The 22,319-nt window shown below is 41.4% G+C and overlaps 1 protein-coding gene across 1 annotated transcript in view; it reads left to right on the top strand.

The window, feature by feature from the left end:
• GALNTL6 (polypeptide N-acetylgalactosaminyltransferase like 6) overlaps positions 1-22,319 on the top strand; it is a gene marked incomplete at its 5' end in the record, with an annotated part of 168,587 nt that overhangs the window by 3,042 nt on the left and 143,226 nt on the right. The window contains 3 exons of the mRNA XM_006022236.2: positions 3,653-3,714; positions 14,596-14,781; positions 20,612-20,795. Of these exons, the coding sequence (XP_006022298.1) occupies positions 3,653-3,714; positions 14,596-14,781; positions 20,612-20,795 (432 nt within the window). The remainder of the gene's footprint in view (positions 1-3,652; positions 3,715-14,595; positions 14,782-20,611; positions 20,796-22,319) is intronic.

Raw genomic sequence — 22,319 nt, 5'->3', positions numbered from 1 at the left:
GGCTTACCTAAACTTCCCCTTCCGCTAAAATACCCCAATAGTTAAATACCCCAAATAACAAAATACCACAAAGTATCTAACAATACCCCAAATAACAAATAACATCCTCAAACAATCAAAAGCATTCCAAATAGAAAACTCAGCCCAACCAGCAATACCCCTGTACCCCCTCCCCCCTCCCCCAAGTCTTTTCTTGTCAGCTTCTATCTGAGAACTCCCCACTCCAGGATTTCTACCTTGCCCAGTCCATAGAGGGTAGAGCTATGAATCCCTCCTGTGCCTCCTACCTCTCCAATGCCTGGCTGGAGATCCTTTCCTGCTGCCCCTCATGCTTCCCCACCACTGCACCAGGGTCGCTGCCACTGCTTCACTTTGGGGAACTTTGCTTTGGGTCTCAGCCACTGCTGCTTTAAGGAGTGCTGCCTTCTGCTTTCCACTGGAAATCCTGAGAGCACTGTTTGGATCACCACCACTCCTACCACTTTAAGGAGCACCACCTCAGTTCCCACCACCTGGGCTAGGGACAGAAATTACACATAAGTGATTGGAAACCAGTTCAATGCTGTAACACAACAGAAGTTCAGTGTGCATAAACTGTTTTCAAAATGGATTAAACTGGTTTAAGATAAACTTGGATGGACGTAGTATCAGGCTTAACTGATCTAGGTTAAATTGGTTTACTGAACTGCTGTCTCAGATCCCCTCCAGATTCAAGTTAATTCACAGTCCCCCAGCATCCCAGGATGTTTCTGCCATTTCCAGTGTTCTAAAGGATCAATATAATTTTTTCTTTACCTCATTTTTACCCTGTGCAAATTGCTGTAACCTGCTTAAGTGTATAGTTGGTCATGTGACCAGTGGTAGGGGTTCTGAAATTTTATCATCAGTCTCTATTATCCTGCAGCATGCTTGTGTAACACCACTTAAAATGATTAAGGTTGGCAGATGCCACTGAAAAGTAGTTCTTTGGACATTATTCAGTTGTACAAACCAGGGGGGTAATCAGGAGGAGAGACGATCAAAGAAATGTTTTATCCTGCAACAACCCCCCCCAGCTTGGGCCTAAACTGTCTGCTCCAGGAGAGCAAAGAGGCATGCTTTAGCATCTCCTTTCCCACTGGCTTCTGGCCTGGGCTACCACAGGCATATGTGGCTGCATTTCCATAATCAAAAGTGAATATCTGTTCACTTGCTTATCAGTTCAATCTACACAGCTTAGATTAACCTGCGAAGATGGGATCAATTCAGCTTCAGTGACTGTCTGCACTTAGCCCTGAGACACTGGTTCTTAAGCACTGTTTGGGGTTGAGCCACCACTGCTATTCAGGCAGCGCTGCCTGAGGTTGACTAGCCATTCAAGCTAGTTGCACTGCCACTTGAGATCACTATCGCCACTGCTGAAGGCGCCCTAAGATCTCAGCTCTGGCCTCACTAACGAGACCATTTCAGCTGCATCTTACTAGTGAGGATTTTCCTGTTGTAAGTGAGAACGCCCTCTAAGTGAGGACTCTGCACTGGAGTCTCCCACGCTCTGTGGGCTCTCTCCCTTTTTTCCCTAACAGCCTTGGAAATTTCCAGTCCATGGTCAACTGTGTCCTGGAGCCTGTGCGTGGTTTCCAAATAAAACAAACTGGGGAAGGAAGGCCAGTGACACAAAGATTTGGCCAGTGATACAAAGATTTAGCTCCCTTTGGCCCCTTATATTTACTTTTTTAAGGCACAACTTGGTGGATGGACACAAACAGACCCTTAATCTCTTGAACCTACATATCTAATGAGGGTATGCAAATTGCAGAACATCTACCATTGGTCACATGACCAAATACACACTTAAGTAGGGTTACAGCAGTTAGCACAGGGCCATAACACATTGCTTTTAAGTGCGTTCCCTTCTACAACAGCTACTCAAAAATGGTATTCTTGGACAGGAGTATGTTAAGTACATTAAAATGGTTTAAAATATTAATGCCTTTACTTTATATATGTCCTCGTGTTAATAAAGTTATAAGGATCATCCTTCACAATTAAGCTATTTTATCTATCTCAGGGTACAGATGCATGAACAAGTTAACTGCAAAGAAAGCTAAGGCAAGAATTTACCCTTGTTCATCACAGCTACTCCATGAATACTGGAGTAACTCAATGCAAGTGGGGTAAGCTACCTCCTGTGCTGTGGAACAAAAGTATGCACACAAGTAGTCACAAAAGAATGGCTGATGTGTTGCCAGTTCAGGTCCTACCTTCCCTTGCAGCACCTTGTTCATGTACATATACCCTCAGATATAAGCAGTCTGTTTCTAAAATGACTCTGTGAATACTTTTCAAGGTCAATGAGATGGTTTCATGGTAGCAATGTGTACTTCCCTTGATCTCTGCTAATCCTTACAACCTTTACTTGTAGAAGCTTTTTGAAAGCCATTTGGAATAGAACAAATTTCAGAGAAGCAAAGGTCAGATCTAGCAAAAGCGTTTGTGGTATTTGGATCTTGGCCCAGACAGTCATTCATATTTGCAAGACTACCTACCAAGAGGGTTGACAAATCCTATTTCCTAAAATATAGTTAGCCCTAGGAATTTGAAAGAACCCTCCATGCTATTCTTTCTCCTTCTTTAGAGCAAAAGCATTTTAATAAATGTATTTAAACGTAAAGTTGCCTTTACAGGATAAAAAATAAAAGCAATGGATTATTTTCCTAGTAACTCTGCACTCTTTAACATTATAAAACATGCACAGACTGTAGCCTGGGACAGTGTTCTCAGGGGAAGGGGGAGGTCACATTATAAATGGTTGTATAACTATTTAGAAAGTTTTAACTGATCCTCCTCCCATTGCCATCATCAGCAAACTTTTGTTGACTTCTCTGGGAGAAGAACTGGGCCCATTAGCTGTGCATAGTAAATTGTTTTAAACTCCAGCTCTTAGCTGTTAATTTAAAATTCAATATGTCTTTCTGCTTCTCAAATTCTCATCCCTAATGAGGGAGCCTGCCAGACTAAACGAGGGTTGGAGAACATCAATGACACTCTAAAACAGTAGTGACAGCTGAGGAGTCTGAATGGACAGGTTGGTTCAGCTGGAAAAAAAACAAAGAAAAAAGGAGATCCTAAAGAGAAAAAAATAACTTGATGTCTCTTTTTCCAAAGCTTGATATACCCGGCAGCTCACTTGTTTTTTTCTTTTTTCATAAAAAGAATAAAGCCGATCAGCCATCCATGAAAAACTATGGAATTATCGTTTGATTAACGGCTCATACTGTCATTAGGTGATGCCTAATTATGCATCAGTGTTTGCCTCATTATGCAGTGAAGCAACATCATGGCAGATTAGTTTGTGAATTGTGAAACAGAGTCCTTTTTTGATAACTATTCCACACACTTTCTCTCCCTCCTCTCAGACAAAGCATTGAACCTTAACAACAGTTTAGCTCTGTAGCAATATCAACTCCCAAATACCCAACCTCCCAGGCAAACTCCTTGCTGCAAATGACCAAAGAGAGATTGCTTGAATTAATCTCAAGCAGCAGATCGCTTTTCTTTATCACAGTTACAGCAGACTTTCATCAGCTGTAGATTTCTAAAGACTTTAACCCATTATATTCTGTGCCTCTGATACTTTCACTGTGCTACACTTAACTTCTTTTCTTTTCAATAGAGAAAGGAATGAAACCCTCTTGAGAAATCAGGACAGTGAAAAGTTCAACCAACCCAAAGTAGGTGAGAGGATACAGGACAATCTTTGCTGATTGGCTGTTCAGGCAGATAAATAGCAAATACAGATCCAACTTTGTTAAAATGGAGGATTTAGGTCAAGACATCATAGGAAGGAGTGTATCCTCCCTGAATGGTCACACTGCACAAAACTAAACAAGAAAATGTCTTGATGTAGCAATATAAAAAGAGGAAAAAAATCAGAATAGTAGTTTGGAGCAATCAAGAAAGTTAACGAAATTGCATGGCTGCAGGAATAAGAGAAAGATGCCCAATATGTCAAACTTGTAACGATGCCTATCCAGCTTTGAAGTGTTGTTTTCAGATGAGGGTGCTATGCTGAAAAAAAAATCATTTAATTAAGTAAGGAAGCTAAACACGATACTTAAGTTTATTATAACTTAAAATATGTGTTTACTTCTAGTTTAGACTAGTTGGAATAGAAAGGCTCCATCCATTAGGACAGTGGTTGGCAGCGTTTTTTGCTTGGCAGCCCAAAATAACCCAGCTCAGGTCTGAGATTCATAGATTCATAGACATTGAGGGCTGGAAGGGACCTCGCAAGATCATCGAGTCCAGCCCCCCTGCCATAGGCAGGAAGTCTGCTGGGGTCAAATAATCCCAGCAAGGTAAGCATCCAAATGCCATTTGAATGAGTCTGGAGTAGGTGCTTGTACCACCTCTGGGGAGACTGTTCCAGACCCTGGACACTCAGACCATAAAGAAGTTTTTCCTTATGTCTAGTCTAAATTGGCCTTCCAGAAATGTGTGTCTGTTAGACCTTGTAGTCCCATGGGGAGCCCTGGTGAACAACCATTCTCCCAGATCCTGGTGCACTCCCCCTATGTACTTATAGGCTGCCACCAACTCCCCTTTGAGCCTTCTCTTCTCCAGCCTGCAGAGTGCCATGACCCTCAGCCTCTCCTCATGAGGCTTGTTCTCTTGGCCTTTGATCATACGGGTGGCTATCCTCTGGACTCTCTCAAGCTTATCCACATCCCTCCTGAAGTGGGGGGCCCAAAACCAGATGCAGTACTCCAGCTGCAGCCTCACTAAAGCTGGAGGTTAACATCCCTGGTTTTGCTTGCGATGCATTGGTGGATGCATGCCAGAGTTTGGTTTGGGATGTCACTAGAACGAGGCCCCTGCTGCTGCTTCTTCTTGCTGTTGGACCACAGCACTGGCAAAGTTCCCAGCTGTAGGGTATGCAAAGCAACCTGCTTTCCAGCTGCCATGAGGGCAAAGCCCTCACTGTTGAATGTCACTGAAATCCCTTGGTTTTGGGCCAGGCTAATCTGAACTACTCATGAAGTATGCTATACGTGTGAGGGAAGGATAACTATACTAACCCAAACTAAAATGGGGATGACAGAATATGAACTGCATGACTTCTAAAGGTCAGTTAACCTGTGCTGTTACAGGAATATAAGGTTGCCCAAATTCTATAGTGGACTTTCTGTTCTGGAGTTCTGAGGAGTGAAAAAAGAGTAAGCCTGGAGAAAATCCTCAAAATGGCCAGTACCTGGTATATAAGTTGATAGTATATTTTGAAAGAAGAACTAAAAATACATTAAAGATGGTTTCAGACAAAACACAGAAAATGTCAGCTTACTGAAAGGTATCAAAATCTACAAGACTTTTCACAGTGTCATAAATATGTAAAATTTCCCTTAGATGACACCTTATTGTCATGGATTGTTTACAGTTTTTAACAATTAAAGTTGTCATAATTCAGTTCAGTCATCAGTGTTACCTGGCAAACACAAGGGAAGCACTGTAAGCAGTTTACTGCTGTCAAGGAAAATCATGCTTTCCCTGTTTTAAGTAAAATAATCTTATTTGGTTGGCCATGTGACCTAAAAGAAACTTCAGCAATATGGAGACAAGTTATTGTATAAATATCTTTGTATGCAACCAACCTGTTAAGAAGAAAAAAAAATGCAGCAAGGTTTGTACTGTGTAATAGTAAAATCCTATTGACAGGTTCGTACTGTATAATAATGTCCAGAGAATCATCTATAGGGCAGTCCAAGTGGGTTGTTCCCCCCCAATCATGTATTTATCATATACTATGTACTGGGTCAGATCTTATCCTCAAGTTTTGCTTTTTGCCACGCTGCCAGCATAAGGAATCTTAAAGCCAATGCAGCCTGCCCCAGAAAGATTCCTAGTATAGGGGTATCCTCTAGCAACATGGAGTCATTGTAATATGCCCTATTCACTGCCCTGTGGCCAGTATGGGAGGCATGGCCATGAGTAAAAGCTAATGGGCAGATTTTGCTTACGCCCTGCTGATCCCCAGCTGGCATAATGGCCCTGGGGGCTATTAAGAGCCTCTACTAGGTTGTGCTATTTAAACAAAAGGACCAGCCAAACTCATAGTAAAAGCAGATTGGCAAAAGTGGTGTAACTGGTGCTGTATGAGCTGCTTTTGTGTATGGTAAAATGCTATGCTTGTAGGAGTATCAGTCCAAAACCTTAACATACAGAGGAGCAGGGTGGAGTCCCTTCCCTTTGATGTCTGTTCAAACTCCATCTCCTGTTTTAGTCTGCCCTAAGCACTGCTTAGCTCTGTTCTTCTGCCCACCTTTTAATTAGGATAATTATTGTATATCTTAATTTCACAGAGAATTTTTGAAGATAATTATTCTTCACTTCATTTTCTAAATCATTTTATGGTGTTGCTATAAGCTCTTAAACAGCTTCCTCATTTGGGCTAGAGGTGGCTATATTTCAGACTATCATTTTTTTATGTGGTGAGCAAAATGATTCCTCTATGTATCAGTAGCTTGTAAAGCAATTTGAAATCTTCCAGATTCTTCTTCAAAAATATATTTATAAGCTATAACTCCTTTTTCAAACATAACTAATATAGCAATTAATAACAGGAAAGTACACACCAAAAAGTAGAGACAAGCTTTAAAAAAAAGCAAGTGGGGTGTGGGCCTTTCCCAGCAGTTCTCAAAGATTCCCTGAGAATGGACAGAAGCAGGTCTAGCATCATATACTAGAAATAATGTGCTGAAAGTAATAGTGGCAAATAACAAGATAAATCCATTTTTTCTAAGTATTTCCTTTTTGTAACTAGAGAAGATCGTTCCCTATCCTGTCTTATGAGGACATTCCTTGCTAACAATCATGCCCATCAATGAAACAAAAAGCACAGTGAACTGACCCAGACAGTACTTAGGAAGGTTTTTTCATTAGACAGGTGATAGATAAATTTTCAGTGAAGAAGAACTTATGTTCTTGCAACATTTTTAAAGGGTATAAAATACAGTGGATGTGTTGATTTCTGCAAGTATCTAATCATGGCTTATGAAACAGGATTTTAGCTTTTATGTTATTTTGTAGAATTTCAAGCCAGAAGGGACCATTAGATTATCTTGTCTGAGCTCCTTTGTATCACAGTCCATTAAGTTTCATCTGGATACTCTATATCAAACCCAAAGACTTGGGTTTGATAGACTAAAGAAATTCAGGCCTCAGGGGACTATGGTGAAGGCACACAGCAGAAGAGACCAAGGTGTACAATGACCCCACAAAAACAGGGATTTTATTACAACTTGCATCCAGGCAATGATCTGAATTAGCAGAGGAAGTGTTACAGAAGGAGGTACAAAAAATCCCCAGTCTGAGCTGGGGGAAAATTTGTTCCTGACTCCAAATCTAGTAATGACCCCTGTAAGGAATGGTCCCTCTACTATAAGCAATCTAGAGTGAAATATGTGAGTTATAACCCTATCAGTTCACCTCTTTGCTTCAAGCTCTGCACAACACACTTTGCTTCCTTCAGAGCTCCCATCCACTGCACTTCTCACTGTGTTTTTGGCCACACCCTGTTCCTGGCCCTTGACTCTTGATTCTTCAATTCCTGTCCTTAGTTTGTCGGGGTTCTGACTCCAGCATCTCCCTGGGCTTGTCTCCTGGCTTCTGGCATCTAGCTGTCTACCCCAGGTCTGACATTCTGGCTAATAACCCTCACTATTGGTCTCATCCTAGTATCCCAGACCTGCCCAGCCAGTCATCAGGGTCCACAACTAGCCACCCATTAGACCATGCTACCCACACTAACCGTGAACAAAACAAGCTAGCCAGGCATCAAGAAGACATACCACCTCAGTTCAAATCCAGGCTGTACACTGTGACATCTCTAGCAGTGGTTAGCCTTCAACACACATGGCCATTTGTGCACTGGGGAGGGAGAAGGGGAGGGACAGGACTCCTCCTTGACAGCTGAAGTGTAAGATTTCAAGAGCTACAAGTGTTATGAGAGTGTTGTGGGCAATTTAAGCCATCCTGTTCTCCCCAAAGTCCACAAATGAGAGGCATGGACTAAGGCTTCACAGATTTCAAAGCCAAAAGTCACCATGACATACTCCACATACACAGGTACTTTCTCCTTGAAGCTGGATTTAAGCATCTCCTTTAAAAAGATTTAAAACTCCAAGCTAAGTTATCTCCAAACCATTGTCTTAATTTGTTCCAGTGCTTAACTGCTATCTAAGGAATTGCATCTTGTTTCAAGGTTGAATTTTTTCTAACTTCAGCTCCCAGCCCTGGAAACTTCTGCCTTTGTTCAGCAAAGTGCAACAGCTCTCTACCATCATATCCCTTTTGTAAGTATCTATAAAAGTGATCAAGTCACCTCTCAATCTTCTCTTCAGTAAGCTTTTGTTTTCCACAGTGTGAGGGTTGCTTTTCTACAATGGGAGCATAATCAATTACACAATGTATGCAAGCCCTACTGTATATACTGGACTCAGTCTTTAAGTACCTTGAGGATCAGCCTTTGCAGAAAAAAAAGGTGTCTCCTTAAAGTATTTTGCTGTCTCCCTCATCCTGGGGTCAGCCAGTTGCTTAACACATTCTAGTGCATGGTAGATAGTAAGGGTGTGCGAAACAGACCCTGCTCAATTCAGATTCAGCCCAAATTGGGGACAGTGATTCAATTTGTTGATTCGGATCACTGTCTCTGATTCGATTTGGCCGAATCTGAATCCAAAGATTCGATGCTGAGTTGGAGAATCAGCATTTCAGCCATAGACACAGCTTTAAATGTTTTTTCTACATACCTCCAGGTACCAGGCACGATTCATGAATACCGCAATGGTGGCGTGGATGGAGCATCCTAAAGGAGTGCGGGGGGGGCCCCCTGCATGCTTGGCAGCGAACCTGGAAGTGGACCGGAAGTATTTCCAATCCATTCTGGGTCCACCACTGAGCACGCTGGGGGCCACCCCCACCCCCTCCCCCTCCCCAGCTCAGTGAGCAGCCATGGTGGGGGGGGCCCAGGTGCCTCCCAGACCCAGGAGGCACCAGTCACCGAGCCGGAGGGGCACCTGGCAGACCCAGAAGTTGACCGAAAGTGCTTCTGGTTCACTTCTGGGTCTGCTGCCAAGCACGCTGGGGACCCCCCCTCTCCCCACCACACTCCTGTGGGACACTCCATCAGCCCCACCATCTCTGCATTCACAAGATGCCTGGTACCTCAAGGTATGTAGAAAAAACATTTAAAGCTGTGTCTATGTCTGAATCGTCAAATCTTTCCGAATCTCTCTAAATCGATTCTGAGTGTTCTGATTCAATTCGGAGAGATTAAAGGGTCTCCTGATTCAATTCAGATTCAGAGATTCCACCACTGAATCGGGCTGAATCTCCGCCGAATCAAATTGCCGACCAAAGTGTCATGTAGCCCTAGTAGATGGGCCATAAGACTACTTGAATTTACAGCGACTACATCCACTTGGATTATGCTTTTGGCCCAAAATCACCAGTGCACCATGCACTTGTTCATATCCCCTCCAGCTCCACCCTTGCCTTATAGCTAGGGACCTACTGAATTCACAGCGGAAGTGGGCTTTGCAGTGGCTCCTTTAATCTTAAAAGTTCCCCTACAGGCCCCCCCTACTGACTCCTCTGCAGGCTCCTCTGCTCACTTCTGATCGAAAGGGAGGCAAAAAACATGGTTTTAAATATGGTGTTGTTTTTGCCTCCTGGTTGGTGATCAGCAACAAACAGCAGGGCCACCAGGACCTCTCAGCCAATCAGCTCTGGAGGGTTCATGGGGGAACCTGCAGCATTAAAGGAGCTGCTGCATAGCACACTTCTGTCGTGAGTTCAGTAGGTCCCTACTCATAGCTCTTCTATGTAGGGAAGGAGCTACTAACATGTGGTGAAAGACGTTAACACAAGCTTTGTGCCACTGTAGAATTACCTGCCTGTACATTCATTTTACACATCCAGAGGATGCCAAATCAGTTCAAATTATATTCTTCCAAGTAAAATAAAATCAAAATAGAAGCAGTTTTGATTAAATGCAATTCATCAAAACATTAAGTAATCAATACTCTGTAACTGTCATCTGAGCAGCTGAAGAACACAGCTGATGTATCAGGCAAATAGTACTAGGGCAGGAAGTGTGGTAGTACTGCTTTAGGCAGGAGTTTGGAGCATGAAGTCAGGTAGATGACAGTGAGCAACCACCTGTGAGGCAAGCTAAGGCAGATACAGACAAGCTAAAGCATCTACATAGGCTTTAGCTGCCCCCTCCATATATTTTTCCTTCCTTTACTTTTTCTGGCATTGTCCTGTGTATTGGAGCTATACCAGTCCTAAAGACTAGGAAAGAACATTCTCCATCTAGGTCTCATTAGCTGTGGTCTCTTATCTTAAACCTCTTTCTGGGCACCCTTGGAAAGGGATCTTGGTGTGAAGCAGGTTGCATAAACATAGCAAATCAATTGACAGGAGCCCCTGTACAAAACATACCCATTTTAGCCATCCACCCAAAAGGAAAGATTACATTTTTTTTAAAATGCAAAGGAGGAATCATCAATTCAAAGTTTACTTTTTGGGTATTGAATGAAGTAATTTGGTATTCTGCTTGAGCAGACCTTTAATTATTAGGACAAAGCAATTGTCTTAATGCTGTTCTTTCGGGGGGGGAGGGGAAACCTCCTTCAGGCTTTAAATGAAGATAAAGAAGGCCACACAAAGGAATTGCAATGGAAAATTTGTTTATAGACTATCAGTAGAAGAGACATAATGCTGCCCTTTATCATCACTTGTCATACCAGTGACAGCCTATAAAACTCCTGCTCCTACATGACTCTTTATTTGTCACCTTCTGCGCCAACTCTTGCCCTGGCAGATGCCTGGCATGTATCAGACACATGATTTATTACCTCATTTAATCAGCATTGTGAAGGAAAGAATGATATATTTTCTTTTTAAATTACAAATTAGGCATCTTCTCCCTATTTTTAGTGACAGGAGCACTGACTTTTTTACATCTGAGGTACACCATTTATTGCTCACTGAAGAATTTAAATACTGACTCTCTCTCATGCCTGCCTCTGAAAGTAAAATGTATGTAATATCACAGCATATAAATGAAGCCATCCTACCTCAATGTTTTATTGTCATGGCAAGCTTGCCTGAACCGATTCCATTGGTAATAAATGGCCTGAATGTGTTCTCTCCTGGAGATTTAAAGGCCATTTCATTTAATTTTGCTTTCTGTTTTGCACATCACATTATAATTTCTTTAGAGAATTTCTTCAGAAGTCATAGTTTTGCATAGGCATTGAGGGATGTGTGTTTGTTTGAACAGTAAGCTTACTGGCTTCTCAGTGTGTGTGTGTGTGTGTGTGTGTGATGCAAAGGTTTTCTGAGGAGGTAATATCAACAGCAACTGAGAAACCTGTGGGCACTCAGATAAAATTAAACTGAAATGGGTATAGTAAAAACCAGATTTTTTTCCCCCTACTCTTTTCCATGTAGAGAAACTCAAGGAGTTCTCTGTGATAGGGGTGTTTATTTTGATATTATGGGTGAAAAGTAATTTTAAAAAAACAAAACTGATAGATATTAGTGATGGAAAACACCAATGAATCTGGCAGCTCGGGAATAGTAACTTATGACTAAGGAATAGCAAATATAGTGCATATATTAATGAAAACTGAGAAAATGTAATCTGGTTCTGGATTGGATTTCCTTCTCCTGAATTTTTTGTATGCTTACAATATGAGTTGTACTGTACTATATAGCTTATGGCTTCAGGGCTTCTGGTAGCTGGTTCTTCCTGCCCTATCCAAGATGCTGCTCTTGGATAGGGCAAGATGCTGCTCTCGGTACATTACTTCATGGCTTGACATCTGTTTTTCTGTGTGGTTGGGTTTTGGGGGAGTTTGGTCCATGCCTTTTTCTGAGGCACTGAATATTGACCATCGCTATAGATGGGGGTTTGGGCAAGGTTCTCCTATCCGTACTGAAAAACTGCTGAAAAACTGCTTGAATACTGGTTGTTGGGTCCTATTCACACATTCCTGATTAAACTAATCGCCAGACTTCAGGCAGGAAGGAGCTTTTCTTTCTTCTGATTGGGAAAGACTGCTGTGTTTTCCCCCCTTCCTCTCTAGCATGGGGTATTGTTTAATTTTAGGATATTCTGGGCATACTTTACCTAAAAAATTCCTTACTCTTTCAGGGCCCCAAGGTATAGCTGATCCCTTGGTCTCTCATGCTCTCTACATTTTAGCTTTCTGAGGCTTTTAGAATTTGTACTGAAGAGCTATAAAATATTCTCAAATGCTTGTCCTATGTATTTATAAAGCATGAGGATCATAGTTTTTCATTTCTTCTGACCTTTTCAGAGCAACCCGTACTTTTATGACTGCTAGACTGTAATGTGTTTTATGTAGGGTCTACCCTTGTAACCAACTAAACTCTGTGACTTTCATGAAAATAGATACAGGGCTTCTCCAGGACTTTCAATCACAGGGGTGCCAATTTATTGAGAACCACACTGCTCCTATGATTATTTTTACTATTTGTGTAACCTTAGAATATACAGGGACATTTGATTAGAGGTCATCTGTTGTCCTTTGTCTTACTATGGCATCAGGATGGCAGGATTGGAGCTCCTGAGCATCCCAAGACATACCATAAGTTTCAAAAGGAAATGCAGAGTAGAAGCATGAGAACCATTATTATCTGTAACTCTGGAGATGTCTGTCTTCACCTTCAAAACCATTTTATAACAATTGGCAATGCGTAGGGGGTGCACACGGGTGCACATGAACACCCTGTGATCAGCTGTGCAGCCCCTGGAAGTACTAGCCACGAACCAGAAACGTACTTCCAGTTCTCCACTGGCTTGGTGATCGGCTGTGAGGGACCCCGTCCGCCGCCTCCCCCCCGTCAGCGATCTGGTGTGCCCCCAGGCTCAGGAGGCACCAGTCGCCCATTTTTATAACTGACTGCTGAAATTGTTTCCTACTTCTGCTACTTTTGTAGTCATGTGAGATAGAAAAATTCTCTCAAACAATATTCTGATTTCTCTTCTTTTCAAAATCTCAAAATGAAACACACAGTAGCTATAATTATTAATTCTCTAAACTAATGTAGTCACTGTACCAGCAAGTAACAAGCTCCCATAGCTGCAAGTCCTGTAGCTGACGGGACTTGCAGCCGTGGCAGTGCACCGTGGCTGCCAGGACCCAGAGTTCCCAGCTGTAGGGCACTATTGGGAGGGAGAGTCCTGGGTGCCATGAGCACTGGTGGGGCTGAGAGTCCCCTCCATTGTGGGACCCCAGGCCTGGCTGCCCATGGTGTATCCCAGCAGCTGGGAGCCCCAGCAGCTGAGGGGGATCCCAACCACAGGGGCAGACCCTGCTACATGTGCAAATTCAAGATGGATAGAAACCAGCTATAAAAATTATTTCACATTTTCCAGAAATAACTTTATAGCTGGTTGGGCCTTGTTAAGGCACAATAGTTAATTTGCACATGTAGGTGGTCTAAATTACTTGCACAATTAGCCCAGTAATTGCATGATACAAGTAACTTGTAGAGAAGGCCTTATGGTCAGAAACAAGACAAAGCCAATCCAAAGCCCAGAGTGACCAATGGCAACAAACAGCAAAAAATCTCAAAGGAATCTGCATCACATAGAGACTATCATAACCTTACAAACTCAGTTTCATTGAAAATTAGTGTGCAGCTAAGAGCTTCAATAAATACAGCATGTCATCAGCTGCTATGTGTTTCTGCCCTCTTTTCCCTGCCAAATAAAGTTATTGCATTTATTCAGAGTAATAATGAACTTGACAAGGCAAGGTATTTCATCAAAGGCAATGGATTATTTTTCCTCTTGTAGATGTATTAAGGGGGAGGCAAAACTGTGGGTAATTTCATTCCTATTGTTTTTTTTTAATTAGGAGAAAAAAAATGTTCCCAAATGTGCTGTTTTGTGATGCAAACACAGTCAGGGTATACAGACAGAAGAGTATGGAATCTATCAACGGCTGTACATCTGCAGCTTAATTTTATTAGCAAGCCAGCCATCCGTTTGTGTCAAGCTGGCAGCCAACTATTGAGATAGCCTGCAAGTTTATTTCACCTCCCAACCTCAGAAACAACTTAGTCCTGCCAATTAAACAGTTCATTTTTAAAAATTGTTTTCTGTGCATCTTCATGTATAATTAATAGAAACAAGAAACCCACTTGGGAAGGACAGCATTTCTAAAACCATATGACAAGAGTGTTCATCTGGCCTTGGGCTTCAAGAACCAGAGGGCAGATGAGCATCCTGCAGTTGTTTTGGCAATGATTATATAGTGGATGGCAGCTTGCCAGTAGCAACTGTGCAATAAAAGGTCTAGAATGTCAGTGGCTTTCTCTGTGTGTTAAAACAAAGAACAGTTGTAGTTTATGAACCATCTCAGAAAGGGTTCATGGGAGATAATGAAGGACTTGAAACTATAAAGAATGAAAGGGCACCGAGGGCCTAGAGTGACACATGTTGTTCACCTGTTTACCAGCAGATCCATTATTTTAGCCCTCCATAGTTAATAGCCCCATTTCTTTTCCCCTCCTTTCCAGAACACTTGAAAGAGAAGTTGGAGGAATACATGGCTCGTTTTGCCAAAGTGAGGATTGTGCGCACCAAGAAACGAGAAGGGCTCATTCGTACCAGGCTGCTAGGAGCCTCAATGGCTAAAGGAGAAGTCTTGACATTCCTGGATTCCCATTGTGAAGTCAACGTGAATTGGCTGCCTCCCTTGCTTAGTAAGTGTTTGTACATTAATTCACCATTATAGTCAGAACACACAGTAGAAGTGCCAAGAATCACACTTGTGTCCCACAATAAGATCACTTCACTACACCAGACAGCTGGGCTTATTCTGCAGCTGGTGTGTGGCAACTCATATCCTCAGCACAAAGTAAGATTTGCAAACCCTGGCCTATACTACTGAATTTCTCTGGAATAATTTGGCTGAAAATATATGCTGATTATGCAGTAATCAAAAAGAGGAAAGAGTCCATGCTGCTTAATTTTGCAGTCATCTGTGAAATAAAGAACTAGTAACATTTCTGAAGTATAATTCAGATCTACATGAGTTTTTTAATTTGTTAATAACAAATATCAGCATTCAGTATCAAGTTAGATATGTGCTATAAACCTAAAAGCATTAAGGAATTTTTGAAATGCAAGTATTGTACTTCTTCCTCCCCTTACACATTCCACTAAATCAGCATTTGTTGTAAATGTATCCCAGACCTTGGACTTAAAGCCAATAATAACTGCATTCACAATAGGAAGCTGAGAGAGAATGATTTGCTATCGACTGCTTTGCTGGATTCCAGCTAGAACCAGCAAAGCTCCATTAGTCAAAGAAATGGAAAGAATCAATTGTAGGTAGTCTAGGATTAAAGTCAGGAAACAAGGCCCTCTCCCCTGTATACCCAACTACTCACACAACTCTAACAAAGTTCAGTGCTTCCCTCTTTTCTGTAATAAAGAAAAAAAAAAATTCTGCTTAAAATTTAAATCCTACATAAGTTTGCAGCAATTTAGAGTTTCATCAAGGAGCAGCCATTTCCTGAAGTTTGCTGCTGGGACTGATTTGACAGCATAATACACTCATTAAACATATGCAGGCAGCAAAGTACTGTTCCTGAAGTATGCCACATAACCCAGAAAGATAATAAGTACTGTCCCTTAATATCCCTCTCAGATCAATACCAGTGTAATCTATAAAATTTAAACCCATCTCCCTTCAGACTAGGGGACTAAATTAGCTATCCAATCTCTCCCTGAGTTATCACTTTTTTCTAATCACAACATCATCATTTTTCTCGATAGCATCACTGCCTTCATGTAAAATCCTAATTGCCAACAATGTAAAGGACGTTTGACTTCGACTAACATAAACATGACTTCTACAAGCTGCTGTGGCATGCAGCTGCTGAAACTTCTGGCCATGCTCAGTTTATCAAGCTCGGAGAGAAGTCTCTTGCCTTGCCTGACGTTGCAGTTTGTGGGTTAACTGGATGTCATAACTAGTGCTAATAACTTCAGATGAGGCCAGGCAGAGCTGCAAGCAGCTAATTAGCCTGCAAAAGAGCCCTACAGACACAGCTACCATGCTTCCAGCCTAGGTGGCAGTCTGCCCAGAGAAGCACAGCCAAGAGGGTAGTCTGGCTGAGCATGCTTAGTTTACCAGGTAGGGATAGCCACCACAACCAAGGATTGGCTAGCTCTACACCCATTAAACCAGGCAGTTAAGGCAGAAAATAAAGAGGAGCAAAGCAAGTACAGAGGTAAAATGACCAAAACAAAATTGCTTTTAGGGTACCCTGCCTATGGCCTTTCTAAAAAGGAAGAATGAACTATTTCAGGACCAAGTAAATTGCAAAAACACTCTTAATAATTTTGTTTAATGAGAGCACCGTTAAAATCCAACTCTCTTAATGATGGGTCTTTTTGAAGTTTTTTACCACAGAATCTACCTGACAGTTCTTTCAATATTGAGTAAATATACTGTATTTACTCCAATATAAGATGAGGCTTTCCCCCCTACCCTAGGCTGCAGGCAGGAAAAAGCTCCTCATCTTACATGTGTATACAAGAAAACCTCATTAAATACACTGTCTATCATTAAACTGATGCCAAAAGCAGTATGTGCTCCGTAATGGAAATAAACTATGAAGCTGATTAAATGCAGCCAACAATGAACATGACTATAAAACACATGGCCCATACTGATGGGAATGTGTGTGTGTGTGTGTGTGTGTGTGTGTGTGTGTGTGTGTGTGTGTGTCCCTTAAAAACCCAGAAGTGTTCCCTCTGTAAGGAACTGGTACTGGGCCTGTAGGTACTGCAATACCAGGTTGGCACCAGGAGGGCCAGAGCCAACTCTGACACTCTCCCCTTGGTGCTAAAAAGATGGAAATGCTGTTGGGAATCTACCACAAGGATAATTTAGTACAGCTCATCTGAATAAGATATATGGTAGTGCCCATTTTACTCAGTCCCCATGAGTGCCAACTCTTTCTCAGGTCATGGTGAGCCACTACATTGAATGCATTTTAATTTCTGTTTCACTCCTATTGCTGAGTTGTGCCTTTCTTTCCCATTTCCAATGATTCCTGTTTCTTCAGCCTTAAATGTCTGGCAAACATCACCAAATGGGGGTCCAAAAAGTTCACTTAAAAATCCCTCTCTTTCCCCCTCTCTAGTGTGCCTCACCCCTCTCCATGAGAAGGAGCTGGACCAAGCTGCTCCGCACCTCATCTACATATACATTTTGGGGGATCCTAGGATTCATGACAAGAACATCCAGTTGTCATGAGTGGGCAACTAATAAGCACATGAATCCTTTTTGGGAGGTATCTAGAGTACACGCACATATTGAGCAGTGCTGAGCTGTGGTGTCACCATGGCTTGAAATGCTGTTAACTCTACTGGGGCCCAGCTCAATGAACTATATACTAAATCATGAGCCTTTTAGCTTTGGACTAGTATCGTGCATAGTTTGTACTATATGCAAGTAGATACAAAAGTGCTGCTTGAAAGTGTGTTTATGGTGTACCTGTGCTAAAACTTGCAGCAATTTCAAGAAAGGTAAAATTCATCAATTTGGGATGAACTAAATTAGTGTGGGTATGTTTATTTTAAAGTCAGTGTTTTCAAATTTGCCTCTCACTTCCTAGTGCTCAGGGAGAACATGGTCTGACAATAAGGAATGGGCTCTGAGAGAGAGAGGGTCACCTGACTGCGCCCTCCACCCGCGATATATTTTCCCTCCTGTAGCAGTGAGAGGGGGGACAAATTCAAGGCAGACCTCCAATTGTTAGATTCTATACCTGGAAAATTATAACAAATTTATAAATTTTCCATATATGGACTCTAATTACTGGGGGGTCATCTTATTTTCAGGGCCATTTTATATTTGAGTAAATACGGTACTGCTGCTTTCTTGCTGCATCTCTGTAGGTTTCCTTCATTATCTGTGACTGGATTTGGGCACATGTTGGAAAGCCTTCACACTGAGAAACACTTGACAATGTCCTAGAGTGGAAATTTTCTAAATTTATTGGCCTACCCCATCTTTCTAAATAGGTCCTCTGGGGTGAGTCCTCACCAATACTAGGACTGTGGTCAGAATAATCAGGGGAAGAAGTTTAGAGCATTTGCACCTTAGATCTTTCTTATGTAAGAAATTTACACCAATTGAACTTTTAGATTGTTGGTTTCATTGGTGCAAACCTCAGCATGAACATTCTTATTTCATGTTAAGATGTGTTTGTTTTAGGTTAGTTTATATTTGATTTCTAACTGACTTAAAGCTAAAATAAGAATATCCACACACAGTTTGGCACTGGGTTAATCAGTCCTTTTTTAAATCAAATTTTCAGGTGGACAAATGCAACTTTGTCAAAGAGAAAAGGAGTTAGCTCCCACTAGAGCCATGCCATAGCTCCCTGATACATTGTGGTTATTGCGGCATACCCTTTTAGTTTATTTTTACAAATACACAACTAAAAAAGCCAAACAGATTTTCTTGCAAGTTTTTCAAAGATATGGCCGATGGGCAGAAATCATGCATAGATTTTTTCGTGCCAAAAGGTATTTTTTACAAAAGTTATGAACAAAGAATAGGAGAAAGAGACTTATGCAGGATTTCAGCCTTAGCTCAGCAGCCACTCAGGTACCTGTTACATTACGTGTGCGCCAATGTGTAGAAATGCTGGTATTCTAAGCTTATTGGCTGATAGTTGAGTCATTTGAAGGAAGGCGGAGTGCTTATTTGCTGTCTTTACATGTGTGCACATAACACAGAGAAATGACATTTTCCCTTCTGAGGCCATACTGCACTGTCACAGCTCCCTGGGGAAGAAGCAGGTTCCACAGTAGAGTGCAGCATAGACATGGAACTGTTTTCTTATACTTAAAAAACTTGCTGGCTTCAAGCAGGGGATTATGAGTGTGTGTGGCACCCTGTATAGTGCTCTCCCTGCCTATCTGGGTCACTTCCTTACTCTCAGGGTCCTGCAGGCCCTTTGAAGACGGAGGCTTCTTACAGATACAGAAAGGGATGTAAGCTACTCATCCACCTCAAACCTGGTCCTTCAAAAGCTGAACCATAGTTGACAGAAGGATCAGGATCAAACTGCCATAATCCCACAACTGTTGACAGGACTACATTGAAAAGAGAGTACATTAAAAGTAGCATTATACTGATAATTAAATATGGCCTTAGATACTGCACTAGTGAATTCAGTTAAAATTTGGCAGAAGTGGCAAAGCCTCAAAGTGACAAAACAACTTCATTGCAGCTGTCTGGGTGAGGCTTCTGCAGTTTGATGAGAGAATTATCTTGTTTTTTATTTATTTTAGCATTAAAATCTCTAGTTTTAAAGCTCCTCGTCCCAAACTTTAAGACATAAATATTTCTCACTACTGGTCAGCTCAACTCCCATTTTTAGATAGGGTAAGTCACTGAATACAAATAAGAAAGCTGCACCTGTTTCTGTGAAGTAAAAGAAATGTTTTTTGAAATTTAGCCATTCAAAAGTAAGATATGCTAATATCCATGATGGTAATAATCCATTAAACTTTCTCTGTCCATCTAGATTGTTATTCCACTCTCGTGACTGTTGTATATGAGTGTCTTATCAAGCAGGTATTTGAAAACTGTCCCTTTAGAAATATAGAGAGAAGACCCCTCAATGTGTTATTTTTAAAGAAGTGCCATTATTTCCAAATATAGCAGCATCTCTTGGCATTCTGGGATTTTACTTTATAATGGTGACCAAAATTAGGTATTTTTTGTTTCTGTCTTTTCATGCTTTTCTTAACCAAGATGGGCTCCTAAAGGTACATTGCAAGAGTGAGTTCACCAACAGCAAATCTCGGAGCTGCCCCTTTCCAAGCCTTAAATTCATCAGGGCAGCATGATGAGTCAGACTGACATTTCTGATGAAAAAAGATAAAGCAAAAAGATGTATCTGCTTTAAAAACAAGAGACGGTGAAAATAATGTTTTAGCTCCTTCTCAGAGAAAGGAGTAATAAAGGTGACAAGCCCTCTTGTTGCTGTTTCCCATTTGAAATAATTGGCAGCATTTGACCTCCAAGCTGGTTGGTGTGCCTTAAAGTGCTGCAGGAGCAGAGGCTGTATTATCACTAAATCCAATATTGATATTTTGGAACACTAATAAATGGACATTTCCTTCCCAAGACCTTGCAGTACACACCTCACACTAAACAAGTATTTTTATATTTTGCTTGCTGCCTTGTTCCTAAGGTGACAGATTGGGGACAACCCAGAGTTGCAAAGTGACAGAGATATAGATGACTGGACTTCCGCAGGTCTCATTGGGATGTAACTCTCTTTAAAGAACTGTAATTGCATCTAATCAATGCCCAAATGCATTAAATCCACTTTGGATAAAGGGTTGATGCAGATTTGAAAAGTGAAATGATTTGGGGGCCACAGGGAGCTAAGCAGGCAATCTTTGAACTTCAAGAAGCCTGTGGGATTTGCTTTGCAGTAATATGATAGATGGCTTGACTAGATATGCCATTTCCTATTTTCTACTTTCATTTTTCAGACCAGATTGCACTAAACCAGAAAACTATTGTGTGTCCCATGATCGATGTCATTGACCACAATCACTTTGGCTACGAGGCGCAGGCGGGGGATGCCATGCGAGGAGCCTTCGACTGGGAAATGTACTACAAAAGAATACCGATTCCTCCAGAGCTCCAGAGAGCTGATCCTAGTGACCCTTTTGAGTAAGTAGCTGTAAAGGGGAAGAGTTGGAACAAGAGGTAGAGAGCACGAACAAGATAACTGTAAAAAATAGAAAAACCCATGCTCAAGACTTTCTAGACTAATTAACACTAATTAAAAGGTAATAGGAGCAAACTGCAAAACAGTGAAAAAGTTCAAGGTGGCAGTTGAGGGAATATCTCAAGTTCTGCTTCAATAAACAGAATAGCCCTGTCTCTTGCATAGTATGTGTTGTAGGCAAACATAAGAAAGATGCTCATACTTATAGTTAACAGGAAAGAAGAGTTAAGGATGGACAAGGCAAAAAATGTGACTATAGTTATTCTTTTTATCATTCCTAGGATAATTTTCTTTATAGACGTTGGTCTATGATTTCTCTTGCTGGAGATGGATGGTAATAGATGCATCAATAGCTGAGTCCATATTCTGCTAGTGAATGCCCTATTTATGATTGATGGTATTACTACTGTATATATATTGCTATAATTTTAACACAAGTGTCAAGCCAGAATACTATTTAGCTGATTTGTAAATAATCTCTGAAAGCCGGTTTCTGATCCCAGTAGTCTAAGGATCAGATAATTCACAGTAATGGGTTCATAGTCTCCACAAAGCTGGATCCATTTTATTTTATTTTATTTTATTTTATTCTTGTCCTGTAAGGATGAGGGAGGATTTATCCTCATCAGCGGAGGGAGAAGAGAAACAGACTTGGTTTAGCTGGGTAAAGCCTCAACATTTCTTATGCAGTACACATCGCAGCAGGACTGGCAGTGAAAGTTGCTCTGATTCTCTCATTATCCAGTGCTGAAATTCCACACTGTATCTGTAGTCACCATTCAGACTTTCACAGTTTCAACACTCCAAGGAGATGTCTCTAGTCTCAGATCTCTAGCCTGCCTGAAACAATGGGTCTGATTCTTGCAGAATACAGCGTTTGTATCCAGGGGATTCTCATGTCCTGTTCTTAGAGGAAAAGATGATATTGGAGCATTCCAGGGGCTTGTCTTTTACTGAAAAGTTAACTTGTGATATACCTTGATGCCTTTTAACTTGTTCCTATCCTGGCATACAATTTCTCAGGCATGCACAGTGACACCTGAATTAGAACTGTTTGTCAGCATCTAGCACAACGGCTCTGTAACATGGATGCTGGCTAGCACTGCACCACAATGCTTGAGGGCTGCTAAACCTCCAGCACCTTTCCACAAGTCCCCCAGGGACCCATGAAATCTTCTGAACATTTTCTAACACTTCATGCATGCTGAGTTCAGCATTACAGTCCACATTTAACTCCATTACCAATGCTGCAGGTTACAAGCTCTCTTGGGTAAGGCAAACACTTTCCTTACATTTTATAGCATGCAATTTAAGAAAGAAAAGGATTCTTAACAGGAAGACATTAAAATCTGGGGTGTTCAAATTGCTGGTAGAGACAAGGCCTTGTGCTTCTGTAGTCATAGAGGTGTGTGCAAAGTTTTCATAACATTTTCCTAAAGCAGAATGGCAGAATTTGACATGGGCTT

Source organism: Alligator sinensis, unplaced genomic scaffold (assembly GCF_000455745.1).
Source record: "Alligator sinensis unplaced genomic scaffold, ASM45574v1 scaffold211_1, whole genome shotgun sequence".
Lineage (NCBI taxonomy): Eukaryota > Metazoa > Chordata > Crocodylia > Alligatoridae > Alligator > Alligator sinensis.
The sequence above is the reverse complement of the archived record's forward strand: the minus strand, read 5'-3'. Positions and strand labels throughout refer to the sequence as shown.